At 46.5% G+C, this 17,118-nt stretch overlaps 1 protein-coding gene across 3 annotated transcripts in view; it reads right to left on the reverse strand.

Moving 5' to 3' along the window:
• SCAP (SREBF chaperone) overlaps positions 1–17,118 on the reverse strand; it is an 89,071-nt gene that overhangs the window by 13,136 nt on the left and 58,817 nt on the right. For all 3 annotated transcript variants that reach the window (XM_082663015.1, XM_082663014.1, XM_082663013.1), the window contains exons 3-4: positions 11,660–11,789; positions 581–738 (exon numbers count right to left, since the gene is read on the reverse strand). In XM_082663015.1, coding sequence (XP_082519141.1) covers positions 581–738; positions 11,660–11,789 — 288 coding nt within the window. The remainder of the gene's footprint in view (positions 1–580; positions 739–11,659; positions 11,790–17,118) is intronic.

Below are 17,118 nucleotides of genomic sequence, written 5' to 3' on the forward strand. Positions count from 1 at the left end.
CTGGGAGTGTGCACAGCCCCACTCACTAGAATACCTTGGCCAGTTCAGCAGGCAGAGGAGATAGGGTGAAAATCAAGGGCTTTGTCTTGTTCACCAAAATGCCTGTCAAAGCCCTCAGCTAACTAAAACCCAGCAGTGAGGCAGCTTACAAAGACAGCACACTCCAGAGAATCACTGGGGGGCGCGGATTTCAGAAGTGTACCCCCAGGGACAGCTTGCTTCTTGTCAGCATGGCCACCACCATGAGATTCACATCTCACAACCCCTAGGCAGTGGCCCTCTGGGTCACGAGTCCAACAGACCTCAGCTTGTCACAGGGTTGGCCCAGTGGATACCTAGTCTGTCTGAGACCTGGCAACGAAGCTCAGGGCTCTACCTGTGCCATCTGCACAGGTCCAAGGGGAACACAGCCACAGTGGACCCACAAGCATGCTGAGAAAAGCAAAGCGAGCCCACCCACCTCTTTCTCACTTGTTCACCTTCCACAGAGCTGGCTGGCTCAATGGACTTACACTGAGGGCTGCTCCCTCCCTTCAATACAGAGCTGAATCAGGGAGGCTGCGGTCCCAGGGAGGGATACCTGTCTCTCAGCACATGGTTCCGGATCTCCTCCACCAGCTGGAATGCCCGGGAAAGAGGTGAGCGGAACACATCTACTGCCAGGAGGTTCTTGTGCCAGGGAGATACTGAAGACTTCACAAATATCTGCTGGATATAAGCCACCGGGGCACCCACGTACTGCAGAAGAAACGGGGGAGGGTTAGAAAGGTCAGCTCAGCACAAGAGGGAGAAACATGGCCCGTACTCAGGAAGGATTTACTGAGCACCTACTACGGGCAAAGCAATGCGGGGCCAACAGGACAGGCCTTCAAAAATGAAGATGTCCAAAGGGACTTCTTACTACTTAATGGACCACTTTCCTACACATTTTCCAATAGAATAAGGGTTGCCAAACTATGGCCACAGGCCATAAATTGAGCCTGGCACCTGTTTTTCTAAATAAAGTTTTCCTGGAACGCAGCCATACCCACCCCATTCTGCACTGTTCCGCTTTCATGCAACAATGAGAGGTGACTGTTCACGACAGATGGCATGACCCACAAAACCTAAACAAAACCTGTACTCTCTAGCCCTTGATGCAAAATGCCTGCTGACCCTGCAATAGGCCATAGGCTCCCCAAAGGGTGTAGCCTATCTTGCCGATCCTGGTTTGGCCACTTGCAGGTCACTGGTTTTTGAAGCTCAACAGACCCAGTTCTAAATCTCTACTCTCCAACTGTATGGCCTTGGAAATGTTTTTGACTTCTCTGGATTTTAATTTCCTCAGTGAAAGGGAGATAATGACATTCACCCTGCAGCATCACTACGATTTGCGCACAAGCACATGCACGCGCACACACACACACAAACAGCGCATGCAGAGACTTAAGTGCCGATGGAAACACTAACAATAACAGATGTGGCACATCGTCTCACTGACCCCCAGAACAGTCCTATGAGAAGCAAAGTGACTCTCTAGGGTTTCAGGACTCAAGAAGGATGGTGTGAGGATGCAAACCCAGGTCTCCTCGTTGAACACCACACTTTTCTCACTAGAACCTGCCATCTATCCTTAAAGAGCTAATATGCACTTAAGTGACAAAAGTGACACACATGTAATAGGCGAGGAATGACTTCCAGCGACGGATGTGTCAAGGAGCACCCCCAAAACAAGGTACTGGACTAGCTGCAGCAGAGTTATGGCCGGAGAGGAGCTGACTGGAGGCACGAGGTGGGGAAGGGTTGGTGGAAGAGGGGCAGTGAGGGCCTCTGAGGAGCAGCCTGGACAGCATAGAGGAGTCCTGGCAGGTAATAATGGAACTCACAGCAAAAATGAGAGGTGGCCAGGATGACACCTGACTGAGCTGTCTGGATTTTAACCAGTTGACAAACAAAAGCCCCTGACTATCTCTGAGAGGGAGGGGCAACCTGACAAAGCAATGCTCTGGAGACCCCCCTAAAGTTAGGCTATCATCCACCCAGAGACAGGGATGGTGTGCCCACAGGCGTGAGGCACTGTGAAGAGCAGGCTGCAGGAGCCGGGCCTGGCCGAGGGACGAGGGGACTGTCCTGAAGCCCGTGCTGCAATCAGGAACTCTGAAGGGCAGGTGTGTAGATGAAAGGAAGGCCATCTAGCCACTCAGTGATGCCATACTCCAGGCTATGGCACGAGCAAGGGTTAAGATGCTGATCACACACAGCAAGTTAACATCTCCTGGGCCCCTGAGCCCCTGGGCGCACAGGAACAACCCCAGGTATCCATCTGAGCCTTTGTGAAGTGTGTATTTATGAAAGGCTCTGGGGACAGAAGTCCTCACCCACTTAGTCTTCTGCAGCAGACTCAGCCCACTAGAAGCTGCCAGGAGGTAGAGAGGTACCTAGACAGAACTGACTGCCACAGGTCCTGACCCAAACATCAGCTCATCAACTCAACACACTACACAGGCCTGAGTGTGGACGGAGCTGCCCAGAGACCCACAGCTCTACAAGGAGAGCGATACCCAGGGGATCATCCTCAAACTCTGTGAAGGACACAGCACATCACCCAGGGAGAGCTGGCACCGTGGAGCCTCCAGATCCAGGTCTGTTCCCACTGGGCACAAGGCTGTGACTCCGCACGTACCATCTCCTCTGCCCGTGGCCCTCGTCATATACTCCACCCCCACCCTTAGGCCCACTGAGCCTGTGCAACTGAACCTCTGGTTTCCAGGCAGGACAGCGTCTTGGCCCTCCAGTCCAAATCCAGCCCCCTTCCCACCCAGGACCATCCAGGCCACCATTTCAACAAAGTAACAATGAACATACTTCAGAACCAGAGCTCTCGTTCTGGGCTCTAGGGATGGCTCCAGGAGTTCTATGAGCACCCTGCTTAACTCATATTTCTTCTCAAAAGTGTATCTATTATTATCACTGTCATCATTTTTAGGGGAGAGGATCCATGGTTTTCATCAGATTTTCATAAGAATATGTAACCCCTATGCCCCAGACACCTCTTTTTCCTTTGACCTTCCACCAGCCCTGGGTAAAATCCACTGCTCATTTGTTTTCATTCATCAGCTGGTAAGCCTTACCAGACAAAAACCACGTAGAAGAGAGCCTACGGCACAGCCACGCTCTCCGGCCTTGGCCGGACCTCCCTCTGCTGGCCGGCTCTTATTCACCTCCCCGATTTCCAACTGAACTTTCCAAGCAGCTATTCCACATCTGTCCAGCTCTTTTCAAGATCTTGGGTCAGTCATTTAATATGACTGTGTCAAACTCATCGTCCAATATATGTACCCTCGAACTCCCTCTTCTGGGCATCAAAATTTTCTTATGGTGGTTTATTTACAGGCATGAGCCTAACTCTTGTCATTCACTATCTTAGTTTGGGTTCCCCCAGCAGCAGGCCCTTAGACAAGTAGTTTCCTTGGGAGGTGGAGGAAACACAGGGAGGGGAGTAGGTACAGGAGCAGCGAAGGGAAGGCAGCCCACAAAGGGTGTGCTACTGAGCAAGCATCCTCTGTGGATAACTGAGTTAGATTTAGCTGAGTTATCCCACATAAAGGAAGACAGCTGAGGTTACATACCAACTCCTACAGTTACTGGTTGAGGGCTGCTCCTAGGGGGTGCGAATTCTCCAGCACCTCAGGCCTTCTGTACCAGAGATCCTTTGACAAATGAGATGTGGATACTGGTGGCTGGAAAGCAGGCAGGCACGAAAATGGTAGCAGGAGATGTGGGCAGGGCCTACCACTCACTGTGCTGGGCCCTATCATAATCCCTACTTGATACTCAAGTAAGAAACAGACATGGAAGCAGAGACAACACGAGGTATCCTAAGTGGGTGAGGGAGAAAGCGTAAGGGCCAGTGGAGTACAGATGCCCCTGAGTACAGAGGGAGGAGTGCTCACTAGATGGAGGCTTCTAACATGGCCCCAGTCATCTCCACCTCCTGGCGCTCATGCCCAAGTATAATCCCCCTCGAGAGTGGGCTGGACCTAGTGACTTGCTTCTGACAAACAGAATATAGCGAAAGTGATGAGCTCTTATTTCTGAGATTAGGTTACAAAAGACTATGACCCTTAAGGCCATTATGCTAAGTGAAATAAACCAGGCACGAAAAGACAAATACCATATGATTCCACTTATATGAGGTACCTAAAGTTGTCAAATTCATAGTGTCAGAAAGCAGAATGGTGGTTATCAGGGGCTGGGAAAGGGGGAATGCGGAGCTACTGTTTAATGGTGCAGAGTTTCTGTTTTACAAGATGAAGAGTTATGAAGATGGATGGTGGTAATGGCTGTACAATAATGTGAATGTATTTAACACCACTGAACAGCACACTTAAAAATGGTTAAGAGAGGGAATGCCCTGGTGGTCCTGTGGTTAGGACTCAGCGCTTTCACTGCTGGGGCCTGGGTTCAATCTCTGGTCGGGGAACTAAGATCCCACAAGCCACATGGCACAGCCAAAAAACAAAAACAAAAACAAAAACAGTTAAGAGAGTAAATTTTATGTTGTGTGTATTTTGCCACAATTTTTTTTTTAATGGAAGGAAAAATCAGACTACGAGTCCTCCTCTGCCCCCCTCCTTTAGAGCCACCACTCTGATGAAGTCAGCCATATCCATGTGGCAAGGAACTGAGGGGCTTTCAGCCAACACCCAATGAGGGACAAGAGTCCCTCAGTTCAACAGCCTGCAAGAAACCTGCTTCCAGCTCACTGTCTGAGCGAGCTTGGAAGCAGATTCTCTCCAGTCAGGCTCTGAGATAACTGCAGCCTTGGCTGACACCTGGATTGCAGTTTGTAAGAGACCCTGAGCTAGAGGACCCAGATAAGAAAACCAAGTCTCAGAGAGATAAATAGGATATGCCCAAGGACACACAGCTGATAGGCAGCAGACCAGGATTAAAGCCCAGGGCCGCCTAATTCCCAAGCTGGTATATTCTACCTGCCTGGGTAGTTCTGAACTACGTGAGTTCCCATGGAGAACAGGACATAGACGGAAAGGCCCAGCACAAGGAGTGCAGGAGGGGAGCTGAGGTCCTGAGGACCTGTGGGGTCCCTGACCAGGGCTCCCTGGAAACCTTGCGTTCAGGCTCAGGCTACCACCAAGCCCTGCAGTGCTGGGCCAGAAGCCCAGCCACCTCTGTGGACACGGCAGGTAGGTCTTGGTGTGAGGTTCAGGTTTCCATGGTGACCTGGTCTAGGGGAGCCAGGCCAGTGCAGGACACCTCAAGTTTGCTATTTTAAACACAATCCTTCCTTCACATTTAGAGAAAGCAAGCTAGAGCTCCAGGTATTTCACCTTTACACTGACACACCCAGGGGCTCCCTTTACAACACCATACGGAGGACTCCCATTACTCAGCTCTTCTGGAAAACAGGGCTCCGGCTCCTTGTTCTCCAGCCCTGGATAGGTGAGGGGGTGGGGTGTGGTGGGAAGGGCAGGCTCAGGGGACACGTCAGGGTTAAATTCTAGCTCCACCCCTGGCTGTGTGCCTTGGACAAGGGTCTCTACACTCTCCAAGCCTCAGTCCCTTACTTACTGAGGGAAATGGGAATAAACTCTCAGACCTCAGCAGATCACTGTGAGGACCAAACAAAAGAACACACGAAACCAATTAGTAAGGTGTCTGGCCAAATACATGTTAGTTATATCTAGTTGTATCATTATGTCTTAAAACTCTTAAAATTGGTTTGGCATCCCTTTAAAATCAATCTCTCCTCCACTTTCTTGTCCCCTCACCCTCCCTCCTAGGCACGGTCAACTCAGTCTCCAAGTTTCTCTAAGTTCAATTAGATTGACCTTCTTACCACCACTTTCATCATGTCATTGCCTCTAAGGGAATGGCTTTCTACTGCCCAGAGAATTCATTTAAACTCCAGAGCCCAAGATTTTACTTGGTCCCACCTAACTTATCCCCTATCAAGCTCCAAGAAAAATGCCTCACTTCAGACTATCTGTCTCCTAAATAAGCCGTGCTTATTCAACAAGTCATTCAAAAGAAAAAACCCTTTCTTAAGCACATACTATGTGCAAAAGGTTGGACAAATTAGAATGAAACATGACTGCAACTAGGTCACACTACAGTTCACAAGGAGAAACAGAGCACACATCTGCAAGACACCTGGGGAAGGCTTCCTGGAGAGCGTGATGTGAACTAAGGAGCAAAGGATAAGGAGTGCATGCCCAGTGCACTCAGAGGGCAGTCCAAGCATGTGAACCTCTGTTCTTCTGCCCTCTGCTCCGACCAGATCTAATCAATGGCAATGACAGCCAGAAACATTTATCGAATGCAAATGATAGGCCAGGCACTGACCTAACTTTTGCATTCTTTCACTTAATCCTATGGCAATGTATAATGCAGGTATAATTATTATCCCCACTTTACGAATGTGGAAACTAAGGTACACAGGTGTTACATAACCTGCCCAAGGTCACATGCCTGTGAAATAGAAAGTCACCTTTCTGCTTTGCTCTGGTCTTCCTCTGGTAAAAACATCCCTCCTTCCAGAGGGAACTGTCCTCCCCTACCCCACAAGACGACTGATCAGTGACTCCAACACAGGGCAGACCTAACTCAGAGCACAAGCACCCACACCCAGTAGAGTTGATTAGAGTCCTTTCTGGAGGACACAGAAAGGCCCAACTGCAGGGTGCAGACACCACCCCACTCGGGGGAACACTTCAGCAAAAGGGGAGAAAGAGGACTATATACTATATAGAGACACCTCCAGCATACAGAAAGAATTACAATTCAATAAAACGAAATCCAAACAGCTCAATTCAAAACGGGCAGAACACTGAAACACTTCACAAAGGAAGGTATGCAAATACAATAAGCACTTGACAGTAGTCATCTGGAAAATGCAAATTAAAAACACATCTAGATTGTTCCATACTTCTATTAGAAAAGCTTAAAGAAAACCCAAACAAGCCTGACAGTACCAAGAACTTTACAGCACAGAGACTGAACTTTAATGTATGGAAATTTAAAAAATAATTTAGGAGGCTGACAGATGTGAAAAGAATGACACTTTACCTCTGTAGTGTTCCTTCCAAAAACCCATAACCCCAGTCTAATCTAGAGAAAAATAAGCAAATCCCACTTGAGGAACACTCCTCAAAACTGTCCAGAGTGGGACTTCCCTGGTGGTCCAGTGGCTGAGAATCTGCCTTCCAATGTAGGGGACACGGGTTCGAGCCCTGGTTGGGGAACTAAGATCCCACATGCTGCAGGGCTACTGAGCTCGTGCGCCTCAACTAAAGGGCCTGCAGGACTTCCCTGGTAGCACAGTGGTTAAGAATCTGCCTGCCAATGCAGTGGACACGGGTTCGAGCCCTGGTCTGGGAAGATCCCACGTGCCGTGGAGCAACTAAGCCCGTGCGCCACAACTACTGAGCTTGCATTCTAGAGCCCGCGAGCCACAACTACTGAGCCAGCACCACAACTACTGAGCCCACGTGCCACAACTACTGAAGCCTGCGTGCTCTAGGGCCCACGTGTTGCAACTACTGTAACCTGTGCACCTACAGCCCATGCTCCGCGACAAGAGAAGACACCTCAATGAGAAGCCCATGCACCGCAATGAAGAGTAGCCCCCCACTCACCACAATGAGAGAAAGCCCGTGCACAGCAACGAAGACCCAACACAGCCAAAAATTAATAAAATTTTAAAGTAAGTAAATAAATAAAGAGCCTGCGTGCCATGAACTACAGAGCCCACATACTCTGGAGCCCAAGCGCCACAACTAGAGAGAGAAAACCCACACACCACAACTAGAGAGAAGCCCACACAACGCAACAACAACAAAAAAGATCCTGCATGCCACAATGAAGACCTGACGCAGCCAAAAATAAAAACTAATTAATTAATTAATTAAATATAATATAATAAAATACTTATTTACCAAAAAAACCTGTCCAGGTCATTAAGAACAAGGAAAGTCTGAGAAACTATCACTAAGGAAAAGTAAGGAAACCAGATTTCCTTAGCTTGTACCTATGCCCTTTTTCTCTCCCAAGATCCCATCCAAGATACCATGTTATATTTAGTTGTCCTGTCTCTTGAGGCTTCTCTTGGCTGTGACAGTTTCTCAGACTTTTTTTTTTTTGGCTGCATTGGGTGTTTGTTGTTGCACACGGGCTTCCTCTAGTTGCAGCGAGTGGGGGTTACTCTTCATTGTACACAGGCACCTCACTGCAGTGGCTTCTCTTGTTGTGGGGCATGGGCTCTAGGTGCGCAGGCTTCAGTAGTTGCAGCATGTGGGCTCAGTAGTTGTGGTTCTTGGGCTCTACAGCACAGGCTCAGTAGTTGTGGTGCATGGACTTATTTGCTCCTCTGCATGTGGGATCTTCCTGGACCAGGGCTAAAACCCGTGTCCCCTGCATTGGCAGGTGGATTCTTAACCACTGCACCACCAGGGAAGTGCTCAGACTCTTTTTTTCATGACTTTGACAGTCTTGAGGAGCGCTAGTCAGGAACTGTGTAGACCATCCCTCAACTGGGACTCGTCTGACGTTCTTCTCATGATTAGACTGGGGTTATGGGTTTTTGGGAGGAAGACCACAGAGGTAAAGCACCCTTCTTGTCACACATCAAGGGTACATACCATCAACCTGATTTATCACTGTTGATGTTGACCCTCATCACCTTGCTCAGGTTCTCCACTGTAAAGAGACTCTTTTCTCCCCTCTCCACATGGTACTCTTTGGAAGAAAGTCACTATGCACAGTCCACAATTAAGGAAGAGGGATTATATTACACCTCCCTGAGGGCAGAGTAGCTACCTATATATATATATATTTTTTAATACAATGATTACTTTTTACTGCATTTTTTAAAATTAATTTATTCTATTTTATTTATTTTTGGCTGCATTGGGTCTTTGTTGCTGCACGCAGGCTTTCTCTAGTTGCGGCGAGCGGGGGCTACTCTTCGTTGTGGTGTGCAGGCTTCTCATTATGGTGGCTTCTCTTGCTGCGGAGCACAGGCTCTAGGCGCACGGGCTCAGTAGTTGTGGCTCAGGGGCTCTAGAGCGCAGGTTCAATAGTTGTGGCACACGGGCTTAGCTGCTCTGCGGCATGTGGGATCTTCCTGGACCAGGGCTCGAACCTGTGTCCCCTGCACTGGCAGGTAGATTCTTAACCACTGCGCCACCAGGGAAGCCCAGCTACATAAATTTAGAATTTTTGCCCAGATTTGTCTATTTTCATTCGCTGATTTATTCAATCATATGGACTCAGACATTTATTTTACACTGTGGGTTATAATCCAATACTACTTTACTTATTTTTTTGCAAAGTGTATTTTATTTTCCAGCATTGGCCATTTGGAGCTCTTTCAGTTGGCTCCTGTTTCCCTTTGACATATGCTGAATTTATTTTAAACTGATATCTTTGTCTTCTCCTCCCAAGCACACTAGATCTCCTCCGGAGCAGTGAGGCTCAAGATCATTCTGCCAGGCACATTGCAGACGTGCAACAAACATGTGCTGAATAAAGGAATGAACAGAGGAAGGAAGGACATTTTGGTTCCTTGGTGTGAGCAGTAGACGCCCAGTGCCTGAGCGTCCTAATTTTCCTTGGGAAACCATCCTCTCTCATCCTCAGCCTGGTGATGAAGACAATCAGGTGATGAAGTCAGTCAACAAAGCACCTCCCTCGGCCACAGGGTTTGGGGTGGGGACAGGCAGGGAACCCCATTCAGAGCCAAGTGGGCACCCTCTCATCCTCCACTGGATTGGATATTGCAAGAACATGGGACTGAATCTGCTGCAGCCACTGTTAGGGAGACAACAGTGAGCTGATCCAGACAGGGCAGAGCTGAGAGGTGGACTCCTTCTGAGGCCTAAACCATGCTGCCCTTGAGTAAGCCCTGCCTGTGGCTGTGAGTTATATGACCCAAAAAACGCCCTTTTCACTTACTCTGGTTTGGGTTGTGTTTCCTGTTCCTTATAATTAAAGCAACCCTTAGAATTCCTATATTGTTGACCTTTATTTTTATGACGAACTGTCAATGGAGGTGAGATAACTGAGCACTGAGCTGCATGACACCAGGTGACTGCACCGGGGCCTGGGTCTCCTTCTCAACCTTTCAGGGGCTGGGGACCCCAATCAGAAAGAGAAAAAAGGGACAATCTTGTAATTCCTGAACCCTCAAGTTATTTTGTACACCTGCTTACTATCACCATCCCAGGCCAAAGACGGAACACTAAGGAAGTTTAAAGGGCTCACAAACAAGTAAACCCTAACAGCTGTACCATGAAACATCTATTCTGTACCATCCGGTCCACTGAACTCTACTAGTCACAAAACATTCACAAACACAGATGACCCTGTTGTGACCAGGAACCATCAGCTCCATTATGTGGTAAAACTGCATGAAGAGGTTAATGGAGGCAAAAGGCTTGATCCAGTAAGGTCCCATAGTGAGCCAAGGGTCAAGCTGAGACATGAAGCAACAGAACTGGTTTCTGCCACATCTGACCTTCATGGGCAGAGTACCATTGAGCCTGGATTGTGTACTTCCTCTTGATACCATGCGTAGTTGTAACACATACCTATCTTACCAGATATGTCTCTATTTCAGCAACATTAGAGCACAGTTTATAACAAGTTACCTGGCTGCTATATTACCCGAAAAGGAAATGGGAAGGAATGTGCAATCACTGTCAGAGAGAAGGTGGGAGAGGAAAAGCTCTGTGCCCTGAGCTTGGTTTTGTTCCTCAACAACAGACTCAGCAAGCCCAGCACCAATCCATGGGACCAGAGCACAACACATGAGGGAAGAACACTTCATCCATACCTGGCAGGTAAAAGTCTTAGAGACGAACTAATCACTAATCATTATTTGGAAGATTTCCAAATAATGAGTCCAGAGTTCTGGTGGGTTAAGTCCTGCACCTCAGACGCTCAACTGGAAACATTGTTTCTTCCTCGTTTACCTTAGTGCTCAGCTCAGAGACAGTCAGCTGAGAACAGCATGATTCAGAAGCAGCAGTGGGCTTCAGGTCAGGAGATCTGGAGTTCTAATCCAGTGCTGACCCCATGAAAACTAAATTTAAACTGAGGCACATCATCACTCTGGGCCCCAGCTTCCTTAACTGCGAAAGGGATAAACAAAACCTGCACGTTTTACCTGACTGGATTGTGAGGATAAAACAGGACCTACCAGATTTGAAAAAATTAGGTGCACTGCAAATATTAAATGGTGTTGGGAGTCTGATGATAAAACATTCTCTAGGAATGCTCAGTGGTTCCCCTAACTACCTTGCACAAGAAGGAGACGGCCTGTTTGCCAGGGCACTGCCTGGCACCTGCGCATGGTGTGTGAGCAGCCTACATATGAACCCAGACCCAGCTGTCCACAGTTACGGCAACCACAATCCCCAGCTTTTCTAGGACAGACACACTTCTTTCTATGTAGTTTGGTGTTTCCTTTCAAAATAGGAATGTATAACTAGATGTATTAAATGTATAACTGAATATTTTCTGTGCCTTTATAAAACTATTCCAGTATATGTATTCACACATCAGAAGCTGACTACCCTCACTCGCTCACAGAACCCCTGCCTCGGCCAGTCTGCACCCAACGCCCAGGGCTCTCCTCAGCGATACACTGAGCACCTACCCACTCTGGCTGCTCATTAGGCTCTTCTGGCTTGTGGTCAGAGGCCACAGGCGGGGGCGAGTAATCCTTCACAGGAGTGGTGAATTCCACGGGTCCTGTTCCTGGCAACGGGAGTTTCAGCAGTGGATAGCTGGGATGAACAAAAAGGAGAGAAGAGTTAGGACACGATGGCAGGTAGAAGCTGTGCTGAGGTAACAGTGACACAGGAATCACTGCAGTTGCACTAAATTCTCCATGCTAGGAGAACTGTACAAATGTACAAAATATTAGTCATAAAACTTCAGAGCTAGGAGAAAACTCAGAAGCCTCTAGATCAGAATTTTTCAAACTCCCTTTTAGTCACAGGAAGCCCAATGCATAAACTACTTTATGAAGTAGTTTACTGGTTGAATATTTTTGGAGATGTAATAAAGGCAAGATGCTACACAAACTTCTGGCCAAATTACACATAAGTAAGACAACAAGAAAAAACTGGGGAGGGACTTCCCTGCTGGTCCAGTGGTTAAGACTCTGTGCTTCCACTGCAGGGGGTACGGGTTCGATCCCTGGTTGGGAAGTTCTACATGCCGTGCGGTGCAGCCAAAAAAAAAAAAAAAACTGGGGAAACAAAAGAATCCTGATTCAGACTGCTGAGCAAATTGCTCGAATTTAAAGGGACAGACCATGGAAACTGTGCATAACACATTGAGGGTGTGGTTTACACTAGATCAGGCTGAACAGAAGTCAATGGACCCACCACATGCAAAGGAAAAAGCTTGACCTAACATCAAAAAGTTGGCAAATGGATGTGCTTTTGTTTCAGGTTTCACTTCTTTTAAAACTTTTTCTTCAGGACTTCCCTGGTGGTCCAGTGGTTAAGACTCCACGCTTCTACTGAAGGGGGGGGAAGTTTTGATCCCTGGTCGGGCAAGTTCCGCATGTGGCATGGTGCGGGGAAAAAAAAAACTGTACTACATAAAAGTTAATTCTCAGTTTTAAATAAAACTGAGAATTAACTTTTATGTAGTACAATGCACAAATCTTAAGTATAGGGACTTCCCTGGTGGCGCAGTGGTTAAGAATCACGCCTGCCAATGCAGGGGACATGGGTTCGAGCCCCGGTCCGGGAAGATCCCACATGCCACGTAGCAACTAAGCCCGTGCGCCACAACTACTGAGCCTGTGCTCTAGAGCCTGTGAACCACAACTACTGAGCCCGCATGCCACAACTACTGAAGCCTGCATGCTTAGAACCCGTGCTCTGCAACAAGAGAAGCCACCACAATGGGAAGCCTGCACACTGCAACAAAGAGTAGCCCCCACTCTCTGCAACTAGAGAAAGCCCGTGCGCAGCAACAAAGACCCAACACAGCCAAAAATAAAATATAAATTTTTAAAAAATCTTAAGTATATAGTGCAATGAATTTTTACATATGCCTACACCTGTGTAACCCCTACCTAGATCAAGCTATAAAATATCTCCAGAACCTCAGAAGGTGGCCTTGTGCCCTGGCCCAGTGAAGAGTATCCACTACCATAAACCGCTATTAGAATTCCTATCACCATAAATTAGTTTTGCCTGTTTCTGATGGCATATAACTGAAATCATCCATTCCACTGTGTATTCTTTTGTGACTGGCTGTTTTCACTTAAATTACATCTACTAGAATCATCCACAGTGACACATGTAGCAGATCATTCTTTTCCATATGTACTATTCTGCTGAATGAACATATTACAGTGCATCTATCTATTCCAGTGTTGAGGAACATTTGGCTGTTCCCAGCTGAAGCTATTAAGAATAGAGCTATTGTGGTACTTTTTATGTATACGCTCATTTTTACGTAAGCACTCATTTCTGTTGGGTATATTCATAGAATGAAATTTCTGGGTTGTGGAGTATACATATATTTAGCTTTGTAGATAACACCAGTTTTCCAAAGTAGTTATTTAAATTTATGTTCCCACCAGCAGTGTGATAGGAGTTTCAACTGCTTCAAATCCTTGTCACCTCTTGATATTGTCAGTCCAATTAATTTTAACCATTTAGAGGAGGAGGTGGTGGTATCTCTCTGTGGTTTTAATATACAGCAAATAGTGTTGAAAACTCTTTCATATGCTTATTAGCCATTTGGATAAATCCTCTTTTGTGAAGCACCTCTTCAACTCTTTAACTGTTTTTAATTGAGTCGTCTTTATATATTCTAGATATGAGTCTGCAGTCCTTTATACAGCTATAAATTTCCCTCTTAGTTCTACTTTCGCTGCATCCCATAAGTTTTGGTATATTGTGTTTTTGTTTTCATCATCTCAAGCTATTTTCTATTTTCCTTTCTGATTTCTTCGACCCACTGGTTGTTTTAGAATATACTGTTTAATTTCCATGTATTTGTGAATTTTCCTTCTATTATTTTTTTAATTAAATTTATTTATTTTACTTATTTATTTTTGGCTGCGTTGGGTCTTCGTTGCTATGCGCAGGCTTTCTCTAGTTGCAGCGAGTGGGGGCTACTCTTCAGTGCAGTGCACAGGCTTCTCATCACGGTGGCTTCTCGTTGCAGAGCACGGGCTCTAGGCGCGCAGGCTTCAATAGTTGTGGCATGCGGGCTCTAGAGCGCAGGCTCAGTAGCTGTGGCGAACAGGCTTAGTTGCTCCACGGCACGTAGGATCTTCCTGGACCAGGGCTCGAATCCGTGTCCCCTGCATTGGCTGGCGGATTCTTAACCACTGCACTGCCAGGGAAGCCTTCCTTCTATTATTGATTTTTAGTTTTATTCTGCTGTTATTGGAAAAAATCCTCTGTATGATTTAGATCTTTTTAAATTTACTGAGACTTGTTTGTGGCCTAACATATGGTCTATCCTGGAGAATGTTTATGTTCACTTGAGAAGAATGTGTATTGGTCTAGCTGGTTTCAGTGTTGCTCAAGTCCTCCATTTCCTTATTGATCTTGTCTGCTTGTAGCCATCATTGAAAGTGGAGTATTGAAGACTTCAACTATTATTGGAGAACTGTGTATTTCTCCTTTCAATTCTGTCAATTTTTGCTTCATATATTTTAGGGATATGTTGTTAGCTGTTATATGTTTATAATGGTTATATCCTCTTGTTGTATTGAAGCATTTATCAATATATAATGTCCTTCTTTGTCTCTAATAAATTTTTTTTTTTTTTTTTTTTTTTTGCGGTACGTGGGCCTCTCACTGTTGTGGCCTCTCCCGTTGCGGAGCACAGGCTCCGGACGCGCAGGCTCAGCGGCCACGGCTCACGGGCCCAGCCGCTCCGCGGCATGTGAGATCTTCCCAGATCGGGGCACGAACGCGTGTCCCCTGCATCAGCAGGCGGACTCTCAACCACTGCACCACCAGGGAAGCCCTCTAATAAATTTTTTAATGTTGTCTGATAATAATATAGCCACTTCAGCTCTCTTTTGGGTACCGTTTAGCATGGAATATCATTTTCCACCCTCTTACTTTCAACCTCTTTGTGTTCTTATATCTAAAGTGTAGTGTATATCTAAGGACCTCCCTGGTGGTCCAGATGGTTAAGACTCCGTGCTTCCAGTGTAGGGGGTATGGGTTCAATCCCTGGTCAGGGGACTGAGGCTCCACATGCTGCGGGGTGCAGCCAAAAAAAAAAGTTAAAAAAAAAAAAAAGCGTAGTGTGTATCTAAAGTGCCTTGTAGACAGCATGCAGATAAAGTCTTTGTAAAATCAAATTGGCCATTCTTTTAATAGGAGAGTTTGATCCACTTACATTTAATGTGATTACTGACAAGGAAGGATTTATTTATGCCATTTAGCTATTTGTTTTGTTTGTCTTACATGATTTTTGTTCCTCAGTTCCTCCATTGCTGCCCTTTTTTTAAGGGGGGGGTATTGATTTTTTGTAATGTGCCACTTTGATTCCCTTCTACTTTCCTGTTCTACATATTTTAAAAGTTATTTTCTGGGCTTCCCTGGTGGCGCAGTGGTTGAGAGTCCGCCTGCCGATGCGGACGTGGATTCGTGCCCCGGTCCGGAAAGATCCCACATGCCGCGGAGCGGCTGGGCCCGTGAGCCATGGCTGCTGAGCCTCCATGTCCGGAGCCTGTGCTCCGCAATGGGAGAGGCCACAGCAGTGAGAGGCCTGCGTACCACAAAAAAAAAAAAAAAAAAAGTTATTTTCTTAGTGGCCACCTTGGGAATTCTATTATTAACAACTTATAACAAGCTAGGTTGAATAGAGGGGTTCAACAGCAAATCTGAGCAGAGAAGAAAGGAGCGGCAATCATGAAAATAAGACAACTGAAATCATGCAGTCTGAGCAGCTTAGCTTCAACAGGATACACACACTCTGTCTATACATTCTTGTCGCTCCCCTTTTATATTGTTGTCACAGATTACACTTTACATTTAATCTCTTTAATGTAGATTTTAAATTACTGTTTAATACACTTGCCCTTTAAATCACAGAAGACAAAGAAAGAAATTACAAACCAAACCAACAATACTGATTATCTTTACTAGTGTTTATTTTTTCTTATGGCTTCAAATTGCAGGGTAGGGGCACTGGTAACAATTTCCCTCAGCTTTTGTTTATCTGGAAATGTCTTAACTTCTCCTTCATTACTGTAGTTTTTTTTTTTTTTCAATTTGAAAGCAGTCACTTTAATTTTTTTTTTTTTTCCCCACACCCTGCCACATACAGTATCTTAGTTCCCTGACCAGAGATCAAACCTGTGCCCCCGGGCTTCCCTGGTGGCGCAGTGGTTAAGAACCTGCCTGCCAACGCAGGGGACATGGGTTTGAGCCCTGGTCCGGGAAGATCCCACATGCTGCAGAGCAACTAAGCCCATGCGCCACAACTACCGAGCCTGTGCTCTAGAGCTCACGAGCCACAACTAACGAGCCCACGCGCCACAACTACTGAAGCCCGCGCGCCTAGAGCCTGTGCTCCGCAACGAGAAGCCACTGCAATGAGAAGCCCATGTACCGCAATGAAGAGTGGCCCCCGCTCGCTGCAACTAGAGAAAGCCCACGCGCAGCAACGAAGACCCAACACAGTCAAAAATAAATAAATAAAATTTAAAAATATTAAAAAAAAACAAAACAAAAACCTGTGCCCCCTGTGTTGGAAGCACAGTCTTAACCACTGGATCGCAAGGGAAGTCCCTGAAGTATAGTTTTATAGAATTTAGAACTCTTGATTTTTTTTTTCCTTTCAGGACTTTAAATATGTGATCCCACTACCTTCTGGCCTCCATGGTTTCTGAGAAGAAATCAGCTATTAATCCATCGAGAATCCCTTTTATGTAAAGAGTTGCTTCTCTTTTGCTTCTTCCAAAAGCTAAGGTTCAACTGTTTGGAGGTAGGTGTCAGGGGCTGTCTCTGGACTTAGCTAAGGTTTTGCTGGGGAAAGCTCTGCACAATGCCTGGGCTGACCCCTGAGCTCTGGGTGCAGAGAGGAGTCCTGGGGCCCAGAGCTAAGACTGCTGAAGCT

The sequence above is a fragment of the Grampus griseus genome (assembly GCF_964374135.1).
Source record: "Grampus griseus genome assembly, chromosome: 10".
NCBI classification, from domain to species: Eukaryota; Metazoa; Chordata; class Mammalia; order Artiodactyla; family Delphinidae; genus Grampus; species Grampus griseus.